The sequence below is a fragment of the Xiphophorus couchianus genome, chromosome 19 (assembly GCF_001444195.1).
Source record: "Xiphophorus couchianus chromosome 19, X_couchianus-1.0, whole genome shotgun sequence".
Taxonomy (NCBI): domain Eukaryota; kingdom Metazoa; phylum Chordata; class Actinopteri; order Cyprinodontiformes; family Poeciliidae; genus Xiphophorus; species Xiphophorus couchianus.
In genome coordinates this window covers 8,451,221-8,474,819 of record NC_040246.1, presented here as the reverse complement: position 1 = coordinate 8,474,819, position 23,599 = coordinate 8,451,221, and the positions used below count along the sequence as shown (strand labels likewise).

Sequence of the window (23,599 nt, the reverse complement as noted above, 5' to 3'; positions counted from 1 at the left end):
GCTTTCTACATGTTTGTCACATATAGACAAAACAATATCAACTCCTACACAAATAATTTTGCAGACATATAGAGTTTAATCTGAGGTACCAATGGAAATGTTTTATTTCTATTGTCTTGAAAAAACGTAGCTGAAACTAAAAACAGACAACAGCCAAATGTTTTTATTTTTAGTAGTTTATTAATGTGCTGTTAATTTTTAAGAAAAAATAAATCTTGGTAAATGGTTATGAGGAAAAACTAGGGTTATAGCTGCATACAGTCATTACTTTAAACTAAAGAATGTTTCCTATTGCTGGTGAATTCAGTGTCTCTTTCACAGTCACAAGTGCTTTTATGGATAACTCCTGTAATTACATCAGCACTTCGACAAATTCCTCGAGTTATAAATTTTAACCATCTATTAGCATTTTGCTCCAACATATTACTACCAAAAATTACAGTATCAAATTGCCACCTTCATAAATTAATGTATATAAATATATTTTTACCTCGACTACAGATGATTCAGGAGAACGTAAGTGTTGATGTTTCATTGAGCCTCTCGCTTCACAATTAATTCCATGTAAAGCGGTTCTTCAGAGTATTAAATTTTAACTTGGGTTATTCACGTTTCAAATGCTGTTGTCATCAAAGCATCCCTTGCTGCGGTAAAATAAAGATGCTGCAGATGAATGATTTGCTGCCTGCTATTTTTTTCCTCCCAATATACCAGCGCATTCACTTTTAACATAAATTTATCATTCATGCTATACATTTGTAATAAACAGGAAGTTTAGTGTAGCCTGTAATGTTATGAAGTAGAGATGTTAAGGGCAAGGGCTTATTCTCCTGTTATGGACTAGACAATATTTACTACATGTCAAAATTTATTGAGCTGAATCTGATGCACTGAGGCAAATGTTAATATTTGCTGTATTTTTCATATGGGATTCAGTGCATTATAGGAACACTACTATATCACTTTGCTGTTGTTGGAATATTGTTAGATTTTATTGTATTATAAATTATGTATTACAAGAAAAATGTACAAATTAAATTTATAAATTATTGTTTTAAGTCTTATCTTTCTTTACTTATTTGTTGTTGGGTTTGTTTTTTTTTAAAATATATGTTATTTACTGATTTCATCCCTGCCAATGTTTTTTTCTGTATGAATTTACAAAAAAAAAGAAAAACACATGTACTGTATATTTATTTTACCAGAATCAAAAAGGTATTATTAGGCATTACATTTTTTATATGATTTCCAGTGGACTTTCTAATGTCTCATTTCTTTTTAGAATGCTATATATTTATGTATTTTAGGATTTTCCCTCCAAAAAACAAACCAAACAATAAAATAATGGAAGTGAATCCAAAGGGATTGTTGATGCTCTCTGGTCAACCTCCCCTATGTTTACGCTGTATTCTGTGCAGCTTTTTAATGTAGTCATACTGCCATCTGTTGATCAGAAAAGGAAATGCATGTCTCTGCTGACACTGTATGTACTGTATTGTTGTCACTCTTTGCATTATTGATTATGTTTTTAGGCTGTTTATCTTTTCCTAGTGAGGTTTGGACTAAACACTTTGTCCACTAAAATGGTGTGACAAAAGGACACTGGGACAAGGTTAGAGAGTGTGTCTGTTTATGTCTTAATTTATTTTAAATGCAGGCCAGAACAAACTAATTCATTAGATGAGTAGCTAAATATTTTTTTTTATCAACTTTGGATTTACATTTTCCAGAATCTCATATTGTCCCTCACATGTAATTTAGCTTTTGAACATTCTTTAATCAGGCTGTTATGGCTTTACTTCTCTGATTTTGTTTGAGATTATTTATTTGTGTCCAGATCAAATTGACATTTTTTCCTACTGGTCAGGCAAAGAGACAGAGCCTCACAAAAAAGGGGGGAAAAATCAGAAAAGACAGAAGAGAGGAGATGGTCACAGCTGGGAAGGGAGACAGAACGGGGGATGAGGGTTGCAGTTTCAGCATCATTCAATCAGACAACATGCCCCTCAGCTGAAACAGCGAGAGACCCTCCCCGATTCTCTCGAATTAGGGAGATTAGCGGGGGAAAGCGCATAATGCAGGATGATGGAATTTGTCATAATTTGCATTGTCCTGGAAAGATTCGGCTTGATAGAGCGATGCGTGCAGGGGGCTTGTCATGTCCCACGGGCAGGTCATAGAGGAAGCTTGGCAGAACTGATTTTTGCGATATGTGCATCAGTCGTAAAAGCCTCACAACCAATTTGTCAAAAAATGTGCGGCCAGGACAGTTGAAGGCAGCGGGGCATTTTGCCTAACCCGATGAAAAAGCATGCCCCTCCATCACTCTACGTTCACAGCCCTGACTCTGTTGTGGCACTGTGCTGCAATGCAAAAGCCAATTTCATTACGTCCGCCTCGGGTAGTTCGAGTTTCATTTTGCTGTTTGCTAAACGTTATATGCACGCAGCAAAATGCAGAAACAAATATTGTTTCAAACCTAGTTGCTTTTATTTTATTTTTTATCTATCGAAGCAGAAAATGTATTTTCTTCTGTTTATTTATGCTGTATTCCTTGCAGACACATCTCTGAGCATTCAGTAGGCAGCTCCCCTCTGACCTTGGCTATAGTACTGAATGGCAGCTTCTGACCAGCATAAAGTTGACCAGAGCTGACAGTGCAGGGTTACAGCTCTGCACAGTTCAATGTCTACAGAGTGGACATGTCGAGGCCAAACATAGGAAGCAGAAAAAAAACATGCAAGCTTTAAAAACTTGGGGGGAGAGGGAATAGCTTCTGTCCCCCACACTGACCACACATTGTCTCCACTGCAGCTCCTTAAATCTCTTGACTTTTATGTACTTCTAAATTTGCCAGTTTTGTCCTTTTTTTTTTTACTTATTAATGTGTGCTTCTGGTTTGTTTCCTGATCATTTGTACAATTTTAGACAAGCAAAAATCAGCTGAGAAATGTCTTATATTTGTCTTTTTCTTGTGCACTTTATACGGCTATTTATGTCACCGTTTAAAGAACGCTAATGTTTTGTGACAGATGAGCATACAGGGGTTAGACTCAAACTAGAGCACGAACAGCAAGAAGAAGAGAGGGAGCGAGAGAGAACGGGGGAAAAAGAGGAAGGAATAATAAGAAAATGGCTAATATCTTTTTCCTTTCCAATCCAATGTACAAAGTTAAAGGTTCTGTCGGAGAAAGAAAGGTTGTGCCTCTCCTGAAAGGTTTGCATTTGTAGAAATGAGGTGTCAGAGGAGGCAGGATTTCCTCAGGGCGCGGCACAACAAGAGCCCGTTTCTTATCATTTCCCAGTCCCAGACGTGATCTGCTTTGAATTCGCTAATGCTGAAAGAACCCCACAGACTCGAAGCCGGTTCAAGATGGAATCACGGCACACATCCCTGACAAACTGCCATCCACTGCATAAGGATTAAACAGTGACTGCTTTTCAAATCCCTATAAGGAACTAATATATGCACTTAAATGCATGCAACAAAACTTCAGCCTCAGTTTTTTGATCCGCACATTTTGGGGTGTTTTGAGCTGTTTGTCAAGCCTGAAATATTCAGGTAAAAAGGAGGAAATTGCGGAATCTAGAAAGACATCTTGAAAATGGAAGTAATTTTATTCCTTAAATGTTAATTATGATGTATTCACACCTCTTGAACTTTTTCAAACTTTGACAATTTTGTATCTTATTGGGATTTTATATGACAGAGCAATACAAAGTAGTTATAAATGTGAAATGGTAGGAAAATGATACAGGATGATTTCAGGGGTTAAAAATCAGTACAGTGTGATTGATTGTTTTTTCTCAAGCTCCTTCAATCTGATACCCCCAAATAAAATCCATTGTGACCTACACATCATGAAAGTGCATGATGGAAACCAACAAGCACAACAGTTTGGTTTAAAAACATGATTAAATAATGAACCTGAAAATGTAAAGCACAGCTACAGACCTACAGACACATGGCTGCACAGCTCCAGTCAGATGTGAACAAAATCGAACACTTTGACCATGCAAAATGCTGTCTTACTAAAACTGCACCTCTCCATCCGCAATGAAGTGGTGGCAGTATCATGCTGTTGGAATGCTTTTTCTTAGCAAGGCAGGGAAGCTGGTCAGAGCTGATGGTAAGATAAATGGAATTAAAACTCGTTATAACAGACCAGTAAAAACCTTCACTGCCAGTGGGACAAAGAGAGCAGACATATAGCCAGAGCTACAATGGAATGTATTGATTAAAGCATATGTGTGTCTTAGGATGACCTAAGTCTAGACTTAACTGCAGCATTGAGTCTTAAAGATTACTCTTTAAGATTACTCTTTAAGACTTGACAACATATGAAAATGTGAAAGGGGTATGAATACTGCAAGGCATTGTGAAAGTGTAATATAGATCTGATGAAAGGCTTTACATCTTGTAACATATAAATAGTGCTCACACATGAGAAAAGATAATAGGTCCTTTAAAGATACTTTTTCCTCTTACGTCTATAATGCATTTATTTGCTAGACATTTTGTAACATTAAAATAAATAGATTAATTACAAACAATAAATTAGTTTTGATTTTAGGTGTTGCGTTGCATTAATAATCCTTTTAAAGTCATATTAATCCAAATAGTTTTACACACATTTTCCTTGCTGAATTATGTATAAGGTCTCAACGGGGAGAAATGTGACCATTAGCATATCTGATAGGAATGTTGGAGCCATTTTCCACCTCTCTCTGTCCTTGGAACTAGGCAGGGGGGAAAAAAACCTGACTGTTCGTCAATACCAGGTCATTTTATCCAAGCCTGGCTAGTTAATCTACACCATTCTAAAGTTTTGGTAATGACACTCTGAGGCGTCCTCGGTGTGATGGGAGCACCCAGAGGGCTCCAACACCAATATGAATATAGTCTCGCACTGTCTGGTCAACCCAGGAATCCTTTTGATTAAAAAAAAAACTGTAATTAGTAACACCTCAGATGTACCAATCTGAAATGAGACACCAGCAAGTTCCTTTTGAGAGCATTTAATTATGTTACTGTCTGCACCTCAAGAATAGAAGAAATGTCATTAGGGCATTGACCTTTTGTCACTTCAAAGTTTGTTAGAAAAATAATGCAGTTTTTAACTACGATGTAAAGAAATATGAGTTATAATGTAAATGCACAGGTCACATTGAAAAATCATAAAAAGGGAACAGTGTTTTAACTGTAAGCCTATTTAGTGTAAAAGAGAGTAATATGGCTGTTCAAAAATTTTTGCTGCTCTGTTGCATTTTATTCAAACATTGTGGATAAAAAATATACTATTCTGAAATTAGCTTTCAATCAGCCAAATGACAAATATAACCCAACAGGAACACGTTGCATTCATTTCCTATCCCCCACATAAAGTCCTTTTCTCTCAGGGCCGTTTGGAGAGCTAAGGCCACCATTTGAAAAATACTTACCTTGTTAAAAGAAAGTTAATGTCATATGCAATTATTTGACCCTTATGAATATTAAAGGTTCCCATCTCTGGCCTATTAAAAATGCATGTGGCATTGTGGTTGTTGATCACATTTAGAACGGCCATGCAAATTGGACTGTCTTCGCTGTCAAGGCCTCAGATGAATAATGTAGTTGTGTTGTATATTCAGGGACACACCATTGACAGTCAATTAACAAGTTTGATTGGTGTGTGAACTCATTCTTTTGAACTGTTAATTTTATGTAAATAGTATTCGCTCTTCCCTTCCGCGGTCTCTTCCCCCCATCCACGACCTGCATGGAAACGGCAAAACCCAAGATCCCCAATTCCACCTCCCACTAAGAGTAACCAGAGTGGGATCCTTAATAATTGATTATCACACACCTGCTCGGTAGACGCTATGGGAATCTACCTTTAACAGTCAAGAGCCCCCATGCTTTCACCTTTTGATATTCAAATTGACAAATGATAGTTGGTCTTTATGAATTCAAAATGCAGCAAGCACTTTTTCATAGAAGAGGTTGTTAAAAGACTCTAGCCACACGTCCAACCTGATGGACCTCCTCTTTGTTGGAGTGGATATGATGGCATTTGATGGCTCATAAATGGAATGCCAATTGACAATTTGTTGTTGATGTGTGGGAGTCTGGCTTTTATTTTAGGCAGTCTCCGTAATGCAGGCTCTTGGGCAGATCGTGCTAGCAGGTAAATGATCCGGTGATTGATCCAAATGGTTGAAAGCAGCGAGGGCCCTATCTTCCCTTTCACTCACACGTGCTTCTCTAATTCAGCTTCCCTCCATCTCCTGTCTCATATACTGTCCCAGTAATTTGCAGCAGCAGAGATGGAAACTAAAGCTTCATCAAAGCTGACAAGTGAACCCAAGAGCTGAGGATAATGGTTAACCCATTCAATTATGGAAATACCAATGAAAGTGTCTGCTCTTTAGCAAAACACTTGTGTTGCTAACATCTTGTTCTGTAAGTATTTTATTAGGAAAAAAAAGCAAAAAACAACTTGTATCACTATATTTCAGAGTGATAAATCAGAGCATCTTGAAAGTATTAAATAATTGCCTTTAACATTGTAAGTAATTGTACAACACTGTTTTCTGAAGTAAAAGGAAGCACGGCTCCATAAATGGATGATGATGCTGTGTCTGTAATGCCACCGTCTGGAAATTTCTTGATGCTCTTTAGTCTTCTTGGCAAAAATTATCTTTTTAATATTAATATGTGGGATGGATGTTGATCTGCTTATTGACATTACAGAAGAAGGGTGATCCTGATGATTTTGCAACCAAACAAGACAACAGAGTGGCGTGCTATAGGTATGCTAAGAGTTTATTTGAATACAAAATACAAGATATACAAGCTTTGGACTTTTACTACAAACTCATGTTGGTGATAAGACAAAATTCCAAGTTCTGGAATAACAGGAGTATCACAAGCTGATATTAATTGGCTTATCATTTTTGCTATTAACCTTGGTAACTGGCTTGCAGTCAGTTGCTTAACAGACATAGATTAAGTATCTTATTGTTTGTTAAATCGCTTTGGATTTACTTTTTTGTCTTTTATCTGTCAAATAAAGGCCACTAGTGTGACAAAATAAAGAAAGAAAAACATTAAAACAAAGAAAAACTTCCTTTTAATCAATCCATGCCCTAATTTTAAAAGTATTTTTATATATGCTAACCCTGCTAATACCACTTAAAAGTCTAAGCTCCTTGGTGGGGTCTGACATCTTACTTGTTCAAGCAGAGGAAGGTAACAGTAAATAGCCTTGTTCATGTATCAGTTTATCCCTGATAGAGATTTGCATGTGCTTGGCAGTCTCTGCAACTCTTAGCATACCTATAGCATCCATTTGCATTGTCCAGTACCTAGTGTCCAGCTGTAACGCTGTCCAACCTCAAATGCTGCCGATCTACTGTGTCTCTAAAGACCTGACCTCCCCTTATGCCGACTCGTCTGTCTGCATTAAGCAGATAGATTTTTTCAGCTTCCATTATTCAGGGAGCTTAATTCTAACAGAGGCATTTAATGGAGAATTGAGCTTATTATCACATGGTTAATTATGCTTATGAATAACAGCGACACCACTAAGGTATATTGGCAAGCATCTAACAGAATACTTGCTTGTATTAGACTTGTGAAATATGAGTTGCTGGTGATAAGATGCTGACAAATGAGAGAAGGAACCTGATAATTAATGTACTGCTAATGAAACATAGGTTTATAATTAATGTTAATTCGGTTATGCCACATCTGTGAATGGTGTATTTTTGTTTTCTAAAACAAAGACAGTTTTTTTTAGTTTCCAGGTTAAATTGTATGTTAATTAGAAAAAAAGGAATACTACTCTGACATCTTACTTGTTCAAGCAGAGGAAAGAAGTTTGAATCTTTTACTTGAATTGAATTTCTTCTGAAAATATCACATATTTACCTCAGTAGTTAACACAAAAGATAACTTTTCATGTTTTTATTTATATTGGCCCATTAGCAATGTTATCATACTCCAACCAGTGATTGTTGAATTAACAATTTTTATCATTTTCCAAACAATCTTGAATTGTTTTGATCCAGGTTTTGGGGTTGATTTTCCGATTTTCCTCCATGTTTTGAAAGAGTTAAAAATCTGCGCATTACAGGATTTCAACTTTGCTTTAAGAACTTTATTTAACAATGTTCAAAATATTCAGCCTCCTTCCTTTGAGATATTATTAATTATGTTTGTATTTGAATTTAAAATTGGCCACTGTCAATTGGTTTAGGCTTAAAATATAAAGTGTAAAGCCTTTATTTCATTTGTTCCAATAAAAACGAAGCAATAAATAGATCCAACTGACAAACCCTTTGATTCCAGTCATAAGCTGATTTTTCATTGTGTCTCTAAGAATTTGTTTATCTCAACTCAGTTTTATGGGTTCAGTGTCAGCTGTTCCACTTCTTTTAATTTTTCTTGTCCAGGTAGATGAGTTGGTGTTCTGTGCAGGACAAATTCCTTTGGTCCCCTGCACCATGTCTCTGGTGAAAGCTGCCACCTCCGTAGAAGCTCAGCTGTCCTTCAGCCACATGAAGAAGGTACTGGAAGCTGTGATCCCCAACTTGACCCTGGCCCACGTTGTCCAGGCCCACTGCTACATCACCAGACACCGAGACATTGCAACCATCAGAGCTGTGTGGGAGAGCATGCTGAAGGCTACAGAGGAAGAGAAGGTCAGTCGCTGCCAATAGAAGGTTTTCACCATCAAATGTACAACTGTGGCTAAGCAGGGGATAAACGACTGTTTTATTATAGATGCAGAGGAAATATTGATCATACTATACACTCATATAGGATGAGTTCATGTTTAATAGATTAAAAGATAAATAAAACCATTCATCAAATAATAAATAAAAGAAGATAAACTTGCTGTGAAAACCAAGTTTTTCAGAGACGCCTTTCAGAATTGTGTTTTATAGCGGGGGCATGTTTGACGCCCCTCTCTGCTCCCGCGAGACCCAAGCCATTGCTACTGATATTTACCAGTGAGTGCGCTCATGAAAAGTTGATGATGTGGGAAACACTGGTGTCTTTGATAATGCAGAGCTTGGCACAGAAGCAGATGTCTTCCTCAGAGCCCTGCTAATCCTTTGCCCCCACACACCATTTTGGAGCAGCGTTCAAGTCTCAGAGCAGCTTATCCCCCCTCCTCCTTGCTCGACTCCTCTGCCACCACCCTCCACCCTTTGCTCCGTTCTCCCGCGCTGGCTTACAACCCTTGCTCCGTACTTCTAATAGGGGCTTCAGTCTCCCTTGGCAGCCATTCTCCTCCCACAATAATCTGTCTAACCATGGGAATAGGACCTCTGGGAGAGATGCAGGAGCCCACCTCCAACATGTGGTTTGTTGCAGCGCAGAATACTGCTGAAGACTAGGGGGAGAATGTCAACTTTATGTCACTTCTTAGCACATAATCAAGTTAAACTATATGTAAAACTGTAATCATATTTAAAGTTAGTAATCATATTCACACAGCTTTGACATGTTTGATGGAAATTTCTGCGTTTCAAAACACGTGTGCGCTTCATATACTGGTATGGTTAGGAGATTTGACATATTTTGCCACACTGCAAATTACAGTTGGATAAAAAAAATATATATCAAAACCCTCGTTGGTGCAGATCAGATTTAACATATAAATGCAAAAATATTCATACTTCTTGAACTGTTTCATAATGTTTTCACATTTCAAACTAAATTTGAGTGTATTTTGCAGAGCTTCTGGATGATATAGACCAATAGAAACTAGTACATAATTTTGAAGTGGAAGGAAATTTATTTTTTTTAAAACAAATAAAAATAAGAAATGTCTCTTTGAGATTTACACATGTAGACACTCTGCAGTTTTTGAGTAGAGCTGAGTAACAACTTAAGCTCTGGGAGATTAGATGGATGGTGTCTTTGAACAGCAAGTCCAACCAAAGATTCTCTATTGTATTTAGGTCTAGATCTTGATTGGACCATTCAAACACATGGATATTGCTTCATTTAGATCATGTCATTCTGACTCACGCAATGAGGTTTTTGTCCTGCTAAAAGTTGAACATCTATTCAACTTTTTCATCCAGTGTCAGTTTTGTGCAGCAAAATGTTTTACATGTAGTCTGAACAGTTTGGTCTCATCAGACCAAAGTTCCTTTTTCCTTATGCTTTTTGTGTTCCATGCATGACTTGTGGTACACTTAAAATAAGACTTATTGAGGATTGAATGCTGCAGTTTGTGGATGGTATGTGATAAAGTGCGTTAAGAGGTCAATGGGTGTGAATACTGTCTGACTTATTCTATTTAAAAAAAAGAACTCAGATTAACCTTTGGCAATTCATGTTCATCCCAGAGGCCAAATATAATGGCAACAATGCCCGTCTGTTGGGCTTCCCTGCAGTCTGTCACAACAGTTTAAAATATTTATTTAAATGACCCTGGATTGCTACCAAGAGACCATGTCTGAGGAAGTAGTTCTAATTGACAGCTCGAAGTCTAACCTGTAATCAAGCTTCTGAACAAGTTAGGACTTTTTTTTCTTCTTCTTGGGTCTAAAACTTTTGCCCATCGTCTTGTTCAAGGGCACATCAAATGTGAGAGCAGCCGCTGTTTCATGGCAGCTTTTCACAAAGCTTTGTTCCAGCTTTAGGCATTAGTTATTCCTTAAATTTTTAATTGTGTTTAGGTCAAGCAATTTCAAAAGGGTATCATTAGCCTGCTTTATCAGCTCCAAAATCAATCCTGTTATACAAGTTAGGATCATTCTCCTACTGGAACAATTAATTGTGTTTAAGTTTTAACCATCTTACTCAAACTGTCACACTCAGATAGAAAGACGGCGGTTTTAATGTCAGGAAAAAATTTAAAGAGCATCAAGGCACAAGCTGGTTATAAACCGAAAACTATAATCAGTTTGATGTTTTCAAACCTAAGAAAAACTACCTGGTAGCATAATTTTGATGGAACTGTGGAATAATGAGACTGGGAGATTAGCTCCAAATTTTTAAAATTTTTCCCCATCAGCAAGATAGTCTAAATGTGGAAATGTTCCAGTGAATTCCAGTGATCCCAATAACATCAACCCTGGTTTTGGAATAGATAAAGTAGAAAAAAAAATATTTCTAGAATGGTCTTCCCATAATCCCACCACAATCCCGATGAAAATTTGTGAGCTGTGCTTAAAAAACTACTTAAAACAACTACACCTTATTATCAAATTGTTTGCATTTTATATATTTCTTATGCATATTTTTGTTATTTTTCTCTACTTGTTTTGTCTACATGATGTATGCTACTGGCTGTCTTGGCAAGGTCACCATTGTGGAAGAGGTTTTTATCTGGTTAATAAAAGGTTTAATTAAAAAAAATTATAAATAAAAATAAATAAATGAAAGCCAAATCAGTATCACCAGAATTGATTCATCACAGTTAATCTGAACTAAGAAAAGTGGTCAAATATTCAACCAGGATACGTCAGAAGTAGTCAAATATTACAAAATATGAACTTCTTTGTAAAATATTCACAATTAGACAAAACCCACAAATAATTGAAACTCTCACGCCTCATTTTCTTTATGAAATGCATTAAACATGATTATTTTCTAATTATTGTACCGTAAAAAGAAGAATTATTCAAATAAATAACTCCAAATACAAAATTAATTTGACATCCATGTTCATGGCTAGTATATTTAAACTTTTGAGAGGAACTGGCAATGCATCAAGTTATTTGGATCATTGAGAAATTAAAAAAACTATGGCCTGTGCATGTAACACTTACTTAGAATATCAGAAAGCAAACATATTCCAGACAGCGTCTCTGTGAGGATGATGTTTAGAACAGAAATGCCTGGCTTGTCTTTGAAGCCACAGGGTTCCATAGTTGTTGTGCGTTGATAATTTCTCTAATCAGGTGGATGAAGAAGCTTGCAGGGTTAATTGGGAGCATACTGGAGTCGCTACATGTGTGAAATTGTATTTACGCTGCATTAAACCACAAAGAGCCTGTTTGTCAGCATGCATACAAGAATGTTTGATGAAACAGAGGATATGCATGTATGTAAAAGCCAATAAATGTTTTACCTCCATCCCCTTTTGAAGGTCTAAATCAGATGTTAAAAATACCACATTCTTTCATTCCAAAACAAATCACCTTTTCTTTATGGGTTTGCGCTAAAATTAAGTATAAAGTTTCTTTTCTGAATAGACAGCAACACTAGTTATTTCTGCAACATAAAAATGGCCACATAATTATAAGCTCTTTTACACCCCACTGGCATCTGTGCGTTTCATTTACACAAACAATCTAACAAGCCTCAGAGTGGAATCTGAGAAAAGCCAGTGAATAAAAGAGTGAATTGGGGAGGAAGGGGGGTTGTATTATAGCAGACTGACAGCACTACAGTAAGTGCTGAGACATAAGAAGCACATGCTGAAGGCATCCTGCTGGGCAGGAAATGTAGGGGAACTGGCTAAGCTGTGCAGCCCCATCAGCTCCCTGCTGTTCCCCTCCTTTACACCACTTCCTTATTACCGTGTTTACCGTTCGGCTTTCATGCCTATCGGCCCTCCGACCCACCACACGCTCCAGGCACATGGGCACAAGTTGGAGGGAAGGATTGGGTAGGTGGGAGGTGGGGGCGCGAGGAAAAGGAAAACAAACATAAAGAGAAGCAGGTCACGCCCCATCAGGGTAGGGAGCTGATGGGGCAGATTCAGACTGTATGTGCTTTTACCTTGCTACCTACAGAGTGAGGCAGAGCACAGGGAGAATGGTGCATGCCCTGGAACTGAAGTGGCATGAAGTAATGAGATGGATTGTGTTAAGTGGCTGGCGAGGAGTAGAACAGAGCTCTTTGAATGCACACACACACACGCACACCCCGGCGCACACCCTTGCCACCTTCCAGCCCTCGCAACTTGCCTCTCCAGCACTCAGGCTCCATCATATATCAAACTCTGCGTTTTGTCAGATTATTTAATTAATGATGTCCGATCGGGTAGGAATGAAAGTTGTTTTTTTCTTCCTTTTTCATAAACTTTGATACATAGAGTAACAGAACTGTGTACACCGATCCATGGGCGCACACGGAAATGCTATTAATTCTGAAAATCATTCCTTCAAATATTTAAACTCTTATTGATTTATCACACATAGTGATGTAGTTCAAAAAGTTTTTTTTCTTTTAATGTTTGTGATAACAGCTTATAGCAAATAAAAACCTAAGATTTTGTTTTTCAGAAATTTCCTTTATTACATAGGACCATTAAAACTTTTTATTTAATTCAGAAATATTATATAATGGCCTACACAATCACGGGACAGACTGATGGTGTGACAGTTTCCCACCAGACAGTCATCAACACCCTTCACAAATTAACTGACCCTTCAGGGTGCTGTAGCAAAGCATATAAATGGAAAGTCATGTGATAGGAAAAACTGTAGTATAAAAATATTCACAACCATGGATAACCACATTCTTGAAAGAATCGTGAAGTGAGAGAGAATCAGTGGTTTCAGTTCTCTAATAACCACTACAGACAAATGTATCCAGGAGATGGACTACATTCATTTCTTATGTCAAGTCACTCCTGAACTAGAGACAATGTCAGAAGGATCTTACCTGTACAAAAGGCAGAAAAGACTGGATTGCAAAATAAGCCCCGATCGACTAGAGTGTATATTGTACAGTGTAAGAACAAGCTTTGTAGTCAGCTGAGTTTTCTGTATTAAAATCTTTTTATTATGCAGTATTGTAGTTATCTTATTGTTGCACTTTTGTGTCAAATAATCTAACTTTTTGATGATATTCTGATTCACTGAGATGCACCTAGGACATTTCGATTCACAGAACTGTTGGGTGAACTTCCCACCTCATGTTGAATCGCGGAAGGTAGGGGGTAAAAAAAAAAAAAAGAAAGACAGAAACGAGAACTGATGTAAGCTTATCCGACAGCTCTTATAAAAAGTCAGCAACTGTGCTGTGGCAATAAAATCCTGCCAGAGGCTGAAGCACTATGCTGAAGTCCTCAAATCCCCCTCACAGGCTGCCGGTCGGGTATAGTACCCTGGCACTCAAGGCCTGCAGGGTGGCCTTTAAGCCTGGCTGAGCAAGAACTCCCCGTCCTGTCACTTCTCCCACTACTTTGCACTCTGTTCCACGTTCAATCACTATTGACAAGGGCTGGAGCTGTTCCCTCCAGGAGAATACCTAGACGGTGCCAGAAGTGCTAATATAACATTTATCAAAGCGCTAGACACGTATATGTGTTGTCACTCTGCCTGACACGCAGACCAGTCGGTGCTGACATGGCTATTGTTGTGGGCTTCTTTGATTCCACTACAAACGAGTTCTCTTCAAAAAACAGCCAAGTACAGATAGTCCTCAGCAAGCCCATTCTTACATGCTCATTAAAAACACACTGATTTCTGTTTTTGTTCTTTTAGTTTTGCCAGGGTTTGCTTAAGTTTAATCTGAAGCTAAGTGCTGCTTCGGCAGCAGATTGGGTCATGACGAGCCTCCGTCTCGTGAAGGGACAAAGGGGCCATCATCTGGTCTTGTTAATGATTTCTTTATTTTTTTGTGTGTGTGCGTGCGAGTATCAAAATAAAATGTAAGTAACCTGTTATTATTCTGCACTTACGAAGTAGGGTGTAAGTGGATGAAAATTGATCCAGCAAATTGAAAACGGGGTTAAGTGTTTTTGCCCTATCGACTCCGATTGGAATGACAGTTACATAAAACACTCATTTCTCTCCCATTAGCAGATGAAGCCGCAGCCAAGTATCATTAGAAGGCCACGTTGTAACACTGCTCTAAGACATTTTGTTTTTGATAATGGCTCTTCCATCCAGAGGAGAAGAAAGAAAATAAAGATATTTCACCCCCAATTGATGAAATTGAGCGTCTAAATGTGTGTGATGAAACATGTTGTGAATGATCTTCTCAAAAAGGTGAGAAGTCATCTCGGAGAATATGTAATTTTGCCAAATGCACCTAAGAAGAGAATTGCGTTTTGTTTGTGGTTGCAGACGCTGGATTCTTTTTGTATTGTTTGCACACTATCATTACCAAGGGTCATTTCACAGTCACACGTTAATTGATAGGCTGTCAATCTGTCAAGCAAAAAGCCTGTCTTAGTGCTGTGTGGCAGTGTTTTTCTGATGGGCTTTATATTAAAGCTGATGGGTTAGTGCTTATGTTCAGAAACTGCAACATGCGTCTCAGCAGGAGGGTCTTGCATTTGATTGATTGTAGTGCGGTAAAACACGGTAAAACACACAGTATGTAATTTCCCATGAGGTTAATTTGAATACCATCTGTCTACTTGCAGGAGTTGCTGTGGGAATCTGAGATCAAACTTGCACCACTTCTGATCGTTGTGATACCTGCCTTACCCAAAGATGCAGCTGTTGAGCTTCATGTGACTGCAGTGAATGACGATCCCTCCAGAAGAACTTCCCAGCATGTTACAACAAAGACGGTGTGCGGATCCATACAGTGCCACACCATGTTGTCTGCTGACCGTAGTAGCGCTTCACTATCACTTTCGATGGTCGCCTGTGAGGGCGACCTGGGAATTGCTGACGTGAAAAGCATCACAGAAGAACTTGGCACGGCTTTCATGAAGGCCACAAAGGCGATAGAGGCCAAACTGGTACCGCAGTGTGCAAGGGTGTTCTACAAGTGCAGCCCCTCACCAATTCAGCAGATAGTTCAAGGTATGCCTCTAACGACACTACCACCACGCAGCCATAACATAAAAGGTGCAGTCATGGTGGGGAAACTACAGTACAGGGCCACCACCCAATGTCAATGTTTCCAAAGTTAATGCTGGTGCAATATGGCATAAAATAAAAATCTCAGATTTTAATTTATTTATTTTTCTGTCACTTTTTTTCCTTAAAAAAGATAACAATTACAGAAAATTGTAAGCTTAAAAATCACTTGAAACTATAGAAACCTGAGAAGTGCATTGGTGAAGGAAATTTGATTAATCAATAAAATCAATTTATCGCCTGGTGATAAATTTTAAACTATTTTGTGCAAAAATATATATAATATATTTTCTCAGTTTGAAGCCTGTAGGATAATGTGATTTCTTCAATTTATTTTTTTTGATGGAGTAGGGGCAACACTTCTTGACTACATGCTCCATACAGTCAGGAGAAAAACTTCAATGAAATGAGACGTTTCTTTGCACTCTTATTAAAATAGACTTTAAAGAGGAGTAAATGTTGAAACCATAACTTATAAAACCTCAACATACCTTCATATAAGCAACTGGTCCATTCATTATGTTGACCTTTTGCTGTCAGAATTTTTTGTTGTGTGTGAGCCTTAAACTTTGGTCAGTGGGTCTCAACCAGCATAGGCATAAACCCACTGTTCCATGAATTCAAGAAAAAAGTTCAATAAAGTTTAAGAGTTTACTTTTAAATAAGGAAAAAAAATAACAATTGAAATATATACAATAATAACAATATATTGCCATAAATGTTTTGATTTCATGCACATAAATTAATTTCTATCACATTCTATTACACAAAGGTTTTTACAGTGTTATGCCTTTTTCTGGTGAATTCTCTGTTAAGATTTAGGAGTGTGTTTATGTAAAATTTTTGATCATTCTTCCAGGAGAATATTTGTGAGGTCAGACACTGATGTTGGACGAAAAAGCTTGGCCCAAATTCTCCATCCTAATTCATCCCATTTTGTTGTATTGGATTGACTCTGTGCAAACTAGTCAAGTTTCTAATCTCCAGATTTGCTCATTCATGTCCTTAATTAAACAACTTGTACTGTTCACATGTTTCTGCTGAAGGTGGCACAATTGCTTATTGGTTACAATTCAGTTATCTGAGTCACCCTAAACCTCCAATGTGTGTTATAACACTGTAAAGGCTGAATGAGATTTGATTAATTTTAGATCCCTATTTATTGCTGTAAACTGTCTGATTGAAGAGATCACCTTGAAACAAAGCAATTTTTATGCAGAGTTGGATCAAGTCCCACCTAGTTGAAGGGAACTAGGGTGGGGCTGTAATTTAGCACTTGTAATCTTTATGTTTTGGTTGGAGGTTTAAAAAATACAATGAAAGTTGACAGAGACTTTGTAAACTTGAACCACAGGGAGTGATCGGATTTCCTTGGGTCAAAAACGGAGGACCAGAAATATAAGTTTGCACCTCAACTTTTAAAAATGGTGCAGCAGCTGTTCCACTTGCAACCCATTGTTTATAAGTATTTGCAGCATGATGAGGTGCTTGACTTCAAACACTCATGAAAGTGTTTGGAAAACCTGAATTCACTTTTGATAATAGGTTGTATATAGATCTAGTTTCTTAACACATCCCTACAGATTTTGGGTCACATCAGCAAGTTACACTTCCATCTGTTGGATGGGCACTGTGACATGCTAAACCACAAACAGTTTTGTACTTAGTTAAATACAAACATGTGTATGAATACAAGGACAGAAGGTTTTCCAGTTGAGCTTTAAATTGCAACATCATTATTTTCTTCACCTGTTGGTGATTTATTATCTATGATTTTTGTACATGCCAGATTTAAAGTGATCTAATGCTTTCACTTACAGAGAGGATTAATCCCCTAGAAGACTTCCTGTTAAATATAACACTCATGACATGTTCTGGTTTTGCAAGTTGAGCTCCATAACACTCTTTTAATGGAAGCGACGTGACAGCCTCTCTTGCTCTGTGTTCTGTTTTCAAAAAAAGTTTGAGCCAACATTAGTTAAGCCATCATAAAGTATTCAAGGAAACAGTCTCCCCAGAGGATCTCCTCTTCTTCCTGTGTTTAATTATTGTAAGCCATTTGTTGTGTCTTCAGTGTGTACAGTAACCCAGGCAGCTGGCACAGTCTTTTGTCATCATTACACTTTTATACGCCGCCGTCTCCGGCTCCCAGGATTCTAGGATCTCGTCGAGGCAAAACGCAGAGCGGTGTTTGTTTTATCCTGAAAGATGTTCTCTGTGAGAGGAAAGGGCGATGAACACATCGATCACATGAGCTCAGCTGTCAGACCGTCACCAAAGCAGTCAATTAGCATTTCTGAATCTTTGCCAAACCAGATGCCTTTCAGTCATTTTTAACTTTGACATAATTTTTCATTCTCACAACGTTGAATTATGGTAACCAATAGTGAATAGAAGAAGGTCAGCGTGCTCAGAATGTGTCTTTAAATGCATGACAGTGAGTCGGTGCTATTTATGTTGTTGACTAATTATATTCCTGCTTCTGAGCATTTATGATGCTTGTCAATCTTTTTCCTCAGACATTCACAACAGGAGATTTTCAGCAAACATATTATTACAATGTTTCCTTTTTAAACCCATATTTATACATTATACTGCTTTAAATCAGTTTTTTTTGTTTTAACAGCCATAACCTAATCCTTCACATGTATGTTTCTTGGATTATGGACTGCACAGAAAGCTCCCCTAAAACCATTTATTGACTCATTGCTGAGATGAAATCGGTTACCTTCTGATGCTTACACAGCCAGACCCTGCGAGCGTACCCGCTGGCATCTTTATGGGTCAAAGCTGATGCTCATTGGGTGATAAATCCAAAAAGTCAAAGGGGGAAAAGTAACACCTCTGGCGCCAGCAGTCACTGCCTTACTATTGTCGCTGTCAGTGCAGGGACGTACAGCGGAGCGAAATGTGACTGCACAACCCCGCCTTGTTTTGCTCGCTGTAGGATTCACAGTTGATAGACGTGGCATATGGCTCAAATTAAACCTTTAAACATCTTGTCTCAACTTGTTATTTACGATAGAAAGGTTTTTTTTCCCCAGATATGACCCCACAGCTTAATAAAGTCTTCAGCAATTTTTTTGAATAAATGATCAAAATAATACCTTGTGATTATTATAGAAGTTTATACATAGATGAGAAATACAAAATTATTTTGTGTTCTAAAAGATTTAATAACTAAATTTCCTTGCAAAACTACAGTGTATCTTATTGGGAGTTTATGTGACAGAGAAACATAAGGTGAAAAGTGAAATGTCAGTCAGTATGAAGGCCTCAGAGGTTTTTAGAGAATGGTCAGAAGAGCATACCCAGATATGTAAAGCATAAACAACTGGAGAGACCGCAAGGAGAGTCAAGTTATAAAGCAATACCAGTAACTCTGGAGGAGCTACTTAGATTGACAGCCTAGGTGGAAGCATGTGTTGACAGGATATTTATTAGTCCTACATTAAGCGAATCTGGCTTTTATTGAAAAGTGGTATGAATGAAACCTTCATTGAAAGAAAGTCATAAAAATCTTGTTTTGGCTTTGCCACGAGCTGTGTAGGAGACGCAGCAAATATGGAAGAAGGTAATCTGGTCAAATGAGACCAAAACTGAACTTTTACACCTATATATAAAGCCCTATATGTGGCGAACAACTGCGTTTGCACGTCATCCTGAACACACCATCCCCACAGTAAAACATGGTGGTGGCCAGGTCATGCTGGGAGGGAAGTTTTTCTTCAGGTTGGACCGGGAGACTGGTCAGAGTTAATAGAAAAACTCTCACTAGTTAAATACTGGACAACCCTGAACAAAAGCCAGTTAACGGCTGCAAGAGACTCAAACCTGGAGACTCATACTTGTTGGACAATGACACTAAGCTTACAGCCAGTGCGCTAGAAGCGTACGTATAAATGAAAGAAAATTTGCAGATGAGATTATAGTGAAAAGTGGTTCTGTGAATTATTCACTCACGGGAGCTAAATACAAATGTATACCACACTTTTCAGATCTTTGATTTTAAAACAAAAACTTTTGTTTTTGCTGGCTAGCCATTAATACATAATGGATAACCTAAACCCTTCAAACCTCTAATTTTTGTGCAGACTATCCATACAAAATGGTTACATTGTTAGTCCCAAACAATATTAGTACAGAAAACATCAGTAGAAATCAATGGATAATATATGTAAATGTTGGTTTCAGACTGATTAGAAAAGATAAAATAATAAAGAACGAAGACAAGCTGTTCCTTGCATGTTTATGCTTACATTAATTTGAAATGTTGTTTTATTTTAACAACATACTGCTTTAAGGAAGGTTATACATTTTCAAGTGTTTCAATCAGTGCACCACACCCCCAGAGCAGTCTTTTCTTTTTTTTTTCTCTCTCTCTTTGGCCCATACTGCTATAAGCCTAAACCTGCTAATTATTATTTAGGTCAGTGGATTATATGACCTGTCCAGAAATCAGTATATCACAATTATAACCTCTGGCTCCTAACCATACCCATTAGTAAAAGAGCACATAGAGTACATTTGAGTGTAAATCGAGCACATCATTGCGAGAGGTTTAAAAAAGAGAGCTGCCGTTCCTCTAATTTCACTAATAAAGATTGTAAAAAAGGAAACAATAACACAAAATTGCATGGCCATTCATGTCACCTTCACCCCTCTCGTTGTCTCCCTTTTATAAACACGGACCTGCCGGTGAGTACAGTCACTGAAAGTACCTCAAAGAGAGAGCAATTATTTCCCATCCGGTAGTACAAAGATTAAAACATTCAGACATTAAACAGGCTTAGTGCGCAAGGTGTGATGAAGGGTTTGTTTCTTCTCCTAATAAAACCATCCCCAGTCTGTGATCTCTGCGGCCTGCTCTGTTGTCAGCCAACTTTATAAAGAGGACCCCACTTCCCCTGGCGCTCTGATAACACATATTTAGGCTTTTTATACCTTCCAAAAAGGCCCATGTTCAGTGGGGGCATTTTAAGCCATGGTGCGTATTAGCTAATTAGGGTTTTGGGTTCTTTGTGAGGGAATTCGCCATGCTGTGTGTGCATCAAATGAGAGAGAGTGAGGCTTATTAACAACCTAACTGCTCCTGTAACCTCCATGTGCTGACTTTACTTTCTGAAAGTTCACACAAATGTCATAAAGTAGGACAGAGTAACAAAGAATTGTATTAGAAATTTGTTGCTTCTTTGCCTTTTAAGATTATAATAGAGATTATTGCAGCTTGATGTTACTTACAATGTAGAGTCACATCCAAGTCTTGTCCAACATGTTAGAAGAAAAGAAAGGCGGCTGGACAGGAGACGGCGAGGCTCTTGTGACCAATTAGAGCAACATCCCAGCTGCCTGCTGCTAAACAGACAGACTGTCATCAGGCTTGGCTCTGATGTGCTCAGTGAATTCTCAAAAGTCCACAGCCCAATAGTCCGGCTGCAGACACAATAACATGTTAACAAACAGAGAATCAGTTGTACTGGCTTCCCCCAACATTCACTACAGAGAGATGATTTAGTGGAGAGTAAAAGGTAGCCATTCGCCTTTTAAACCTGAACTTAATGCTACCTATCTGGTTGAAGGTTACACTGCCTTGAACATTTTCATATTTTGTTACCTTGCTCCAGAACATTACTTGCTTTTATGTACAGACCAACAGAAAGTACATTAATGTGAAATGCTATAGTGTGATTTTTTACAAACAAATCCTGAAAAGTGTGTTCCATTCAGCCCTCCTGAGTTAATAGTTTGTAGAAGAACCTTTTATTCCAATTAAAGACATAAGTTGAGGTATCTCTACCAGATTGAATGCGGTAGACCATTTATCTTCTCTAACAGAATTTCCCATTACGCCTGATGAAAAACCTTCCCACTGTATGATGTTGTCTCTGATGGGATGATGTGTTCAAGGTGACGTGCAACATTAGTATCGTTTCACATGTACTGCTTTGCGTCAAGCACAAAAATTTAGTTTTAGTCTCATTTGACCGGAGCACCATTTTCCACTTGTTTGCTGCCTCATACCTGGAGTGTGGCGAACTTTAGTGGGATTTCTTAGGGGGTTCGTTGAACAATGGCTGGAATGCGTGACTAATGGTGGTCCTGTTGACAGATTCTCCCACCTGAGCAGTGGATCTCAGCTCCTCTTCAAGAGTCACTAAGGGGCTCTTTACCACTTCTCTAAATATTCTTCTCCTCAACTGGTCTGTCAATTTAGGTTGCCTTACATGTCCTGTGTCATACTCTTTATTTTTGAACAAGAGATGAGCAGTTCTCTATAAAATGTTCAAAGCTTGGGTTATTAAATGAAAACTAACCCATCTTTAAGCTTCTTCACTAGTGTATCCTCGTCTGCTGTGTTCTTTGGCCTTCAAGATGCTCTTTCTTCACTGATGTTTAAGAAAAGTGGTGATATATTGACTTGAGTGGATTCTGTGAACTAATTAAGTGACTTCTGAATATAATTGACTTTCCTGGATCTCATTTAGGGGTATCAAATTCAATACAAATGTCAACATAAATTGTGTATTGTTTCCCTTCCATTTAACAATAATGCAGGTTTAAGTTAGGTTCCCGTGATTTCTGTCTTTCACCTTCTCTCTTCTGTGCTATTTATATCTTACAGGACTTGAAGAAAGTCTACAGAACAGCTTAGGAGAATCCAGTCCATCTGTGGCCTTGGTTCCTGTCCTGGCTCTGCCCGACTCCCAGATCCTCCACTTGTCCTGCTGGCTCAGTTTATGAAAACACACCTGTAGTCAAGGGGAAGACTCCCCCAATCCACATATGATTCAGAGACACTTTTCTGGAAAAGTTACTGGATTACTTTAGACTTAAAGAAGAACATAAATGAAGGGGGGAATGTAAATTTCCCTTTAGTCTTGACAGTGTTGCTGTTTGGAGTGTCTTTAATCTAAAGGTGCATACCAGAAAACTTCTTTCATTCCAGCAGGCCATAAACTCCGTTCCATGATATCTTACTGCTTCTGGTGGAATTTCTCTGACACCGCTCATCACAGCTGAGCTTCACCTCTGACACTGCCTGTGTCGGTTGCAGACCTATAGATTTACTGTGTCATAGCTTTGGAGATGTGTGTAATGTATTTGTATGAGGTGAGCGAGTTTCTCTCTCATGCTCTACAGGGCACAGGGTGTGTTATTATTGTGTAATAGGCAATCAGTGCCAAGCACCTTAAAAGATTAAGCCTCTTTATGTTTTCTATTGATTCCAAGGCAGCCTGGTTAATAGAAGGACACTAGGACACAAAGCTGCAGGGCAAGTGTGTGTCCTCTGTGTGTTGAGGGGGATATCAACGGATGAGTTGTAACCATGTTGAAAGAAAATAACACCATTAACCATTGCGTCTGAAGCATTTTTTTTCTCTTGAAGATCATGAATTGTATTGATAATCTAAGTTTGAATGAATCTTCACTCTGGCAATTCGCTCCAATGTGCTCTCAAAGTGGAGCAGGCTATTGATCTTTACCCACTACAGTGTTGCTTTGATTGTTGTCATCAAAAATTGAACAATAGAGGTAGCCAATAGAGCCTTCAGACTTTTATTGAGGGTTGGAAAAATACAAACAAGCAATTATTTATGGGAGCACGCATTCTAGTCCTATATCTATCCCACCACTTTACTATGTATGTTTAAATTGTCTGTGCATTGTGAGCAAAATCAAATTTCTTAGTGTGCACCAACTTAGCCAAATAAAACTGATTCTTATTGTGTTTGTTCTATGATGTTTTATAGTTCCAGAGTAAAATCCGATATTGTATTCTTGACAGAAGCTGCTATTAATTCCACATAAATATACATAAAGAAAA

At 38.1% G+C, this 23,599-nt stretch overlaps 1 protein-coding gene across 1 annotated transcript in view; it reads left to right on the top strand.

Moving 5' to 3' along the window:
* dph6 (diphthamine biosynthesis 6) overlaps window positions 1-23,599 on the top strand; it is a 67,497-nt gene extending 43,898 nt beyond the window's left edge. Inside the window, exons 13-15 of the mRNA XM_028001529.1 lie at window positions 8,437-8,685; window positions 15,330-15,717; window positions 22,397-23,599. Coding sequence (XP_027857330.1) covers window positions 8,437-8,685; window positions 15,330-15,717; window positions 22,397-22,515 — 756 coding nt within the window. The 3' untranslated portion in view covers window positions 22,516-23,599. The remainder of the gene's footprint in view (window positions 1-8,436; window positions 8,686-15,329; window positions 15,718-22,396) is intronic.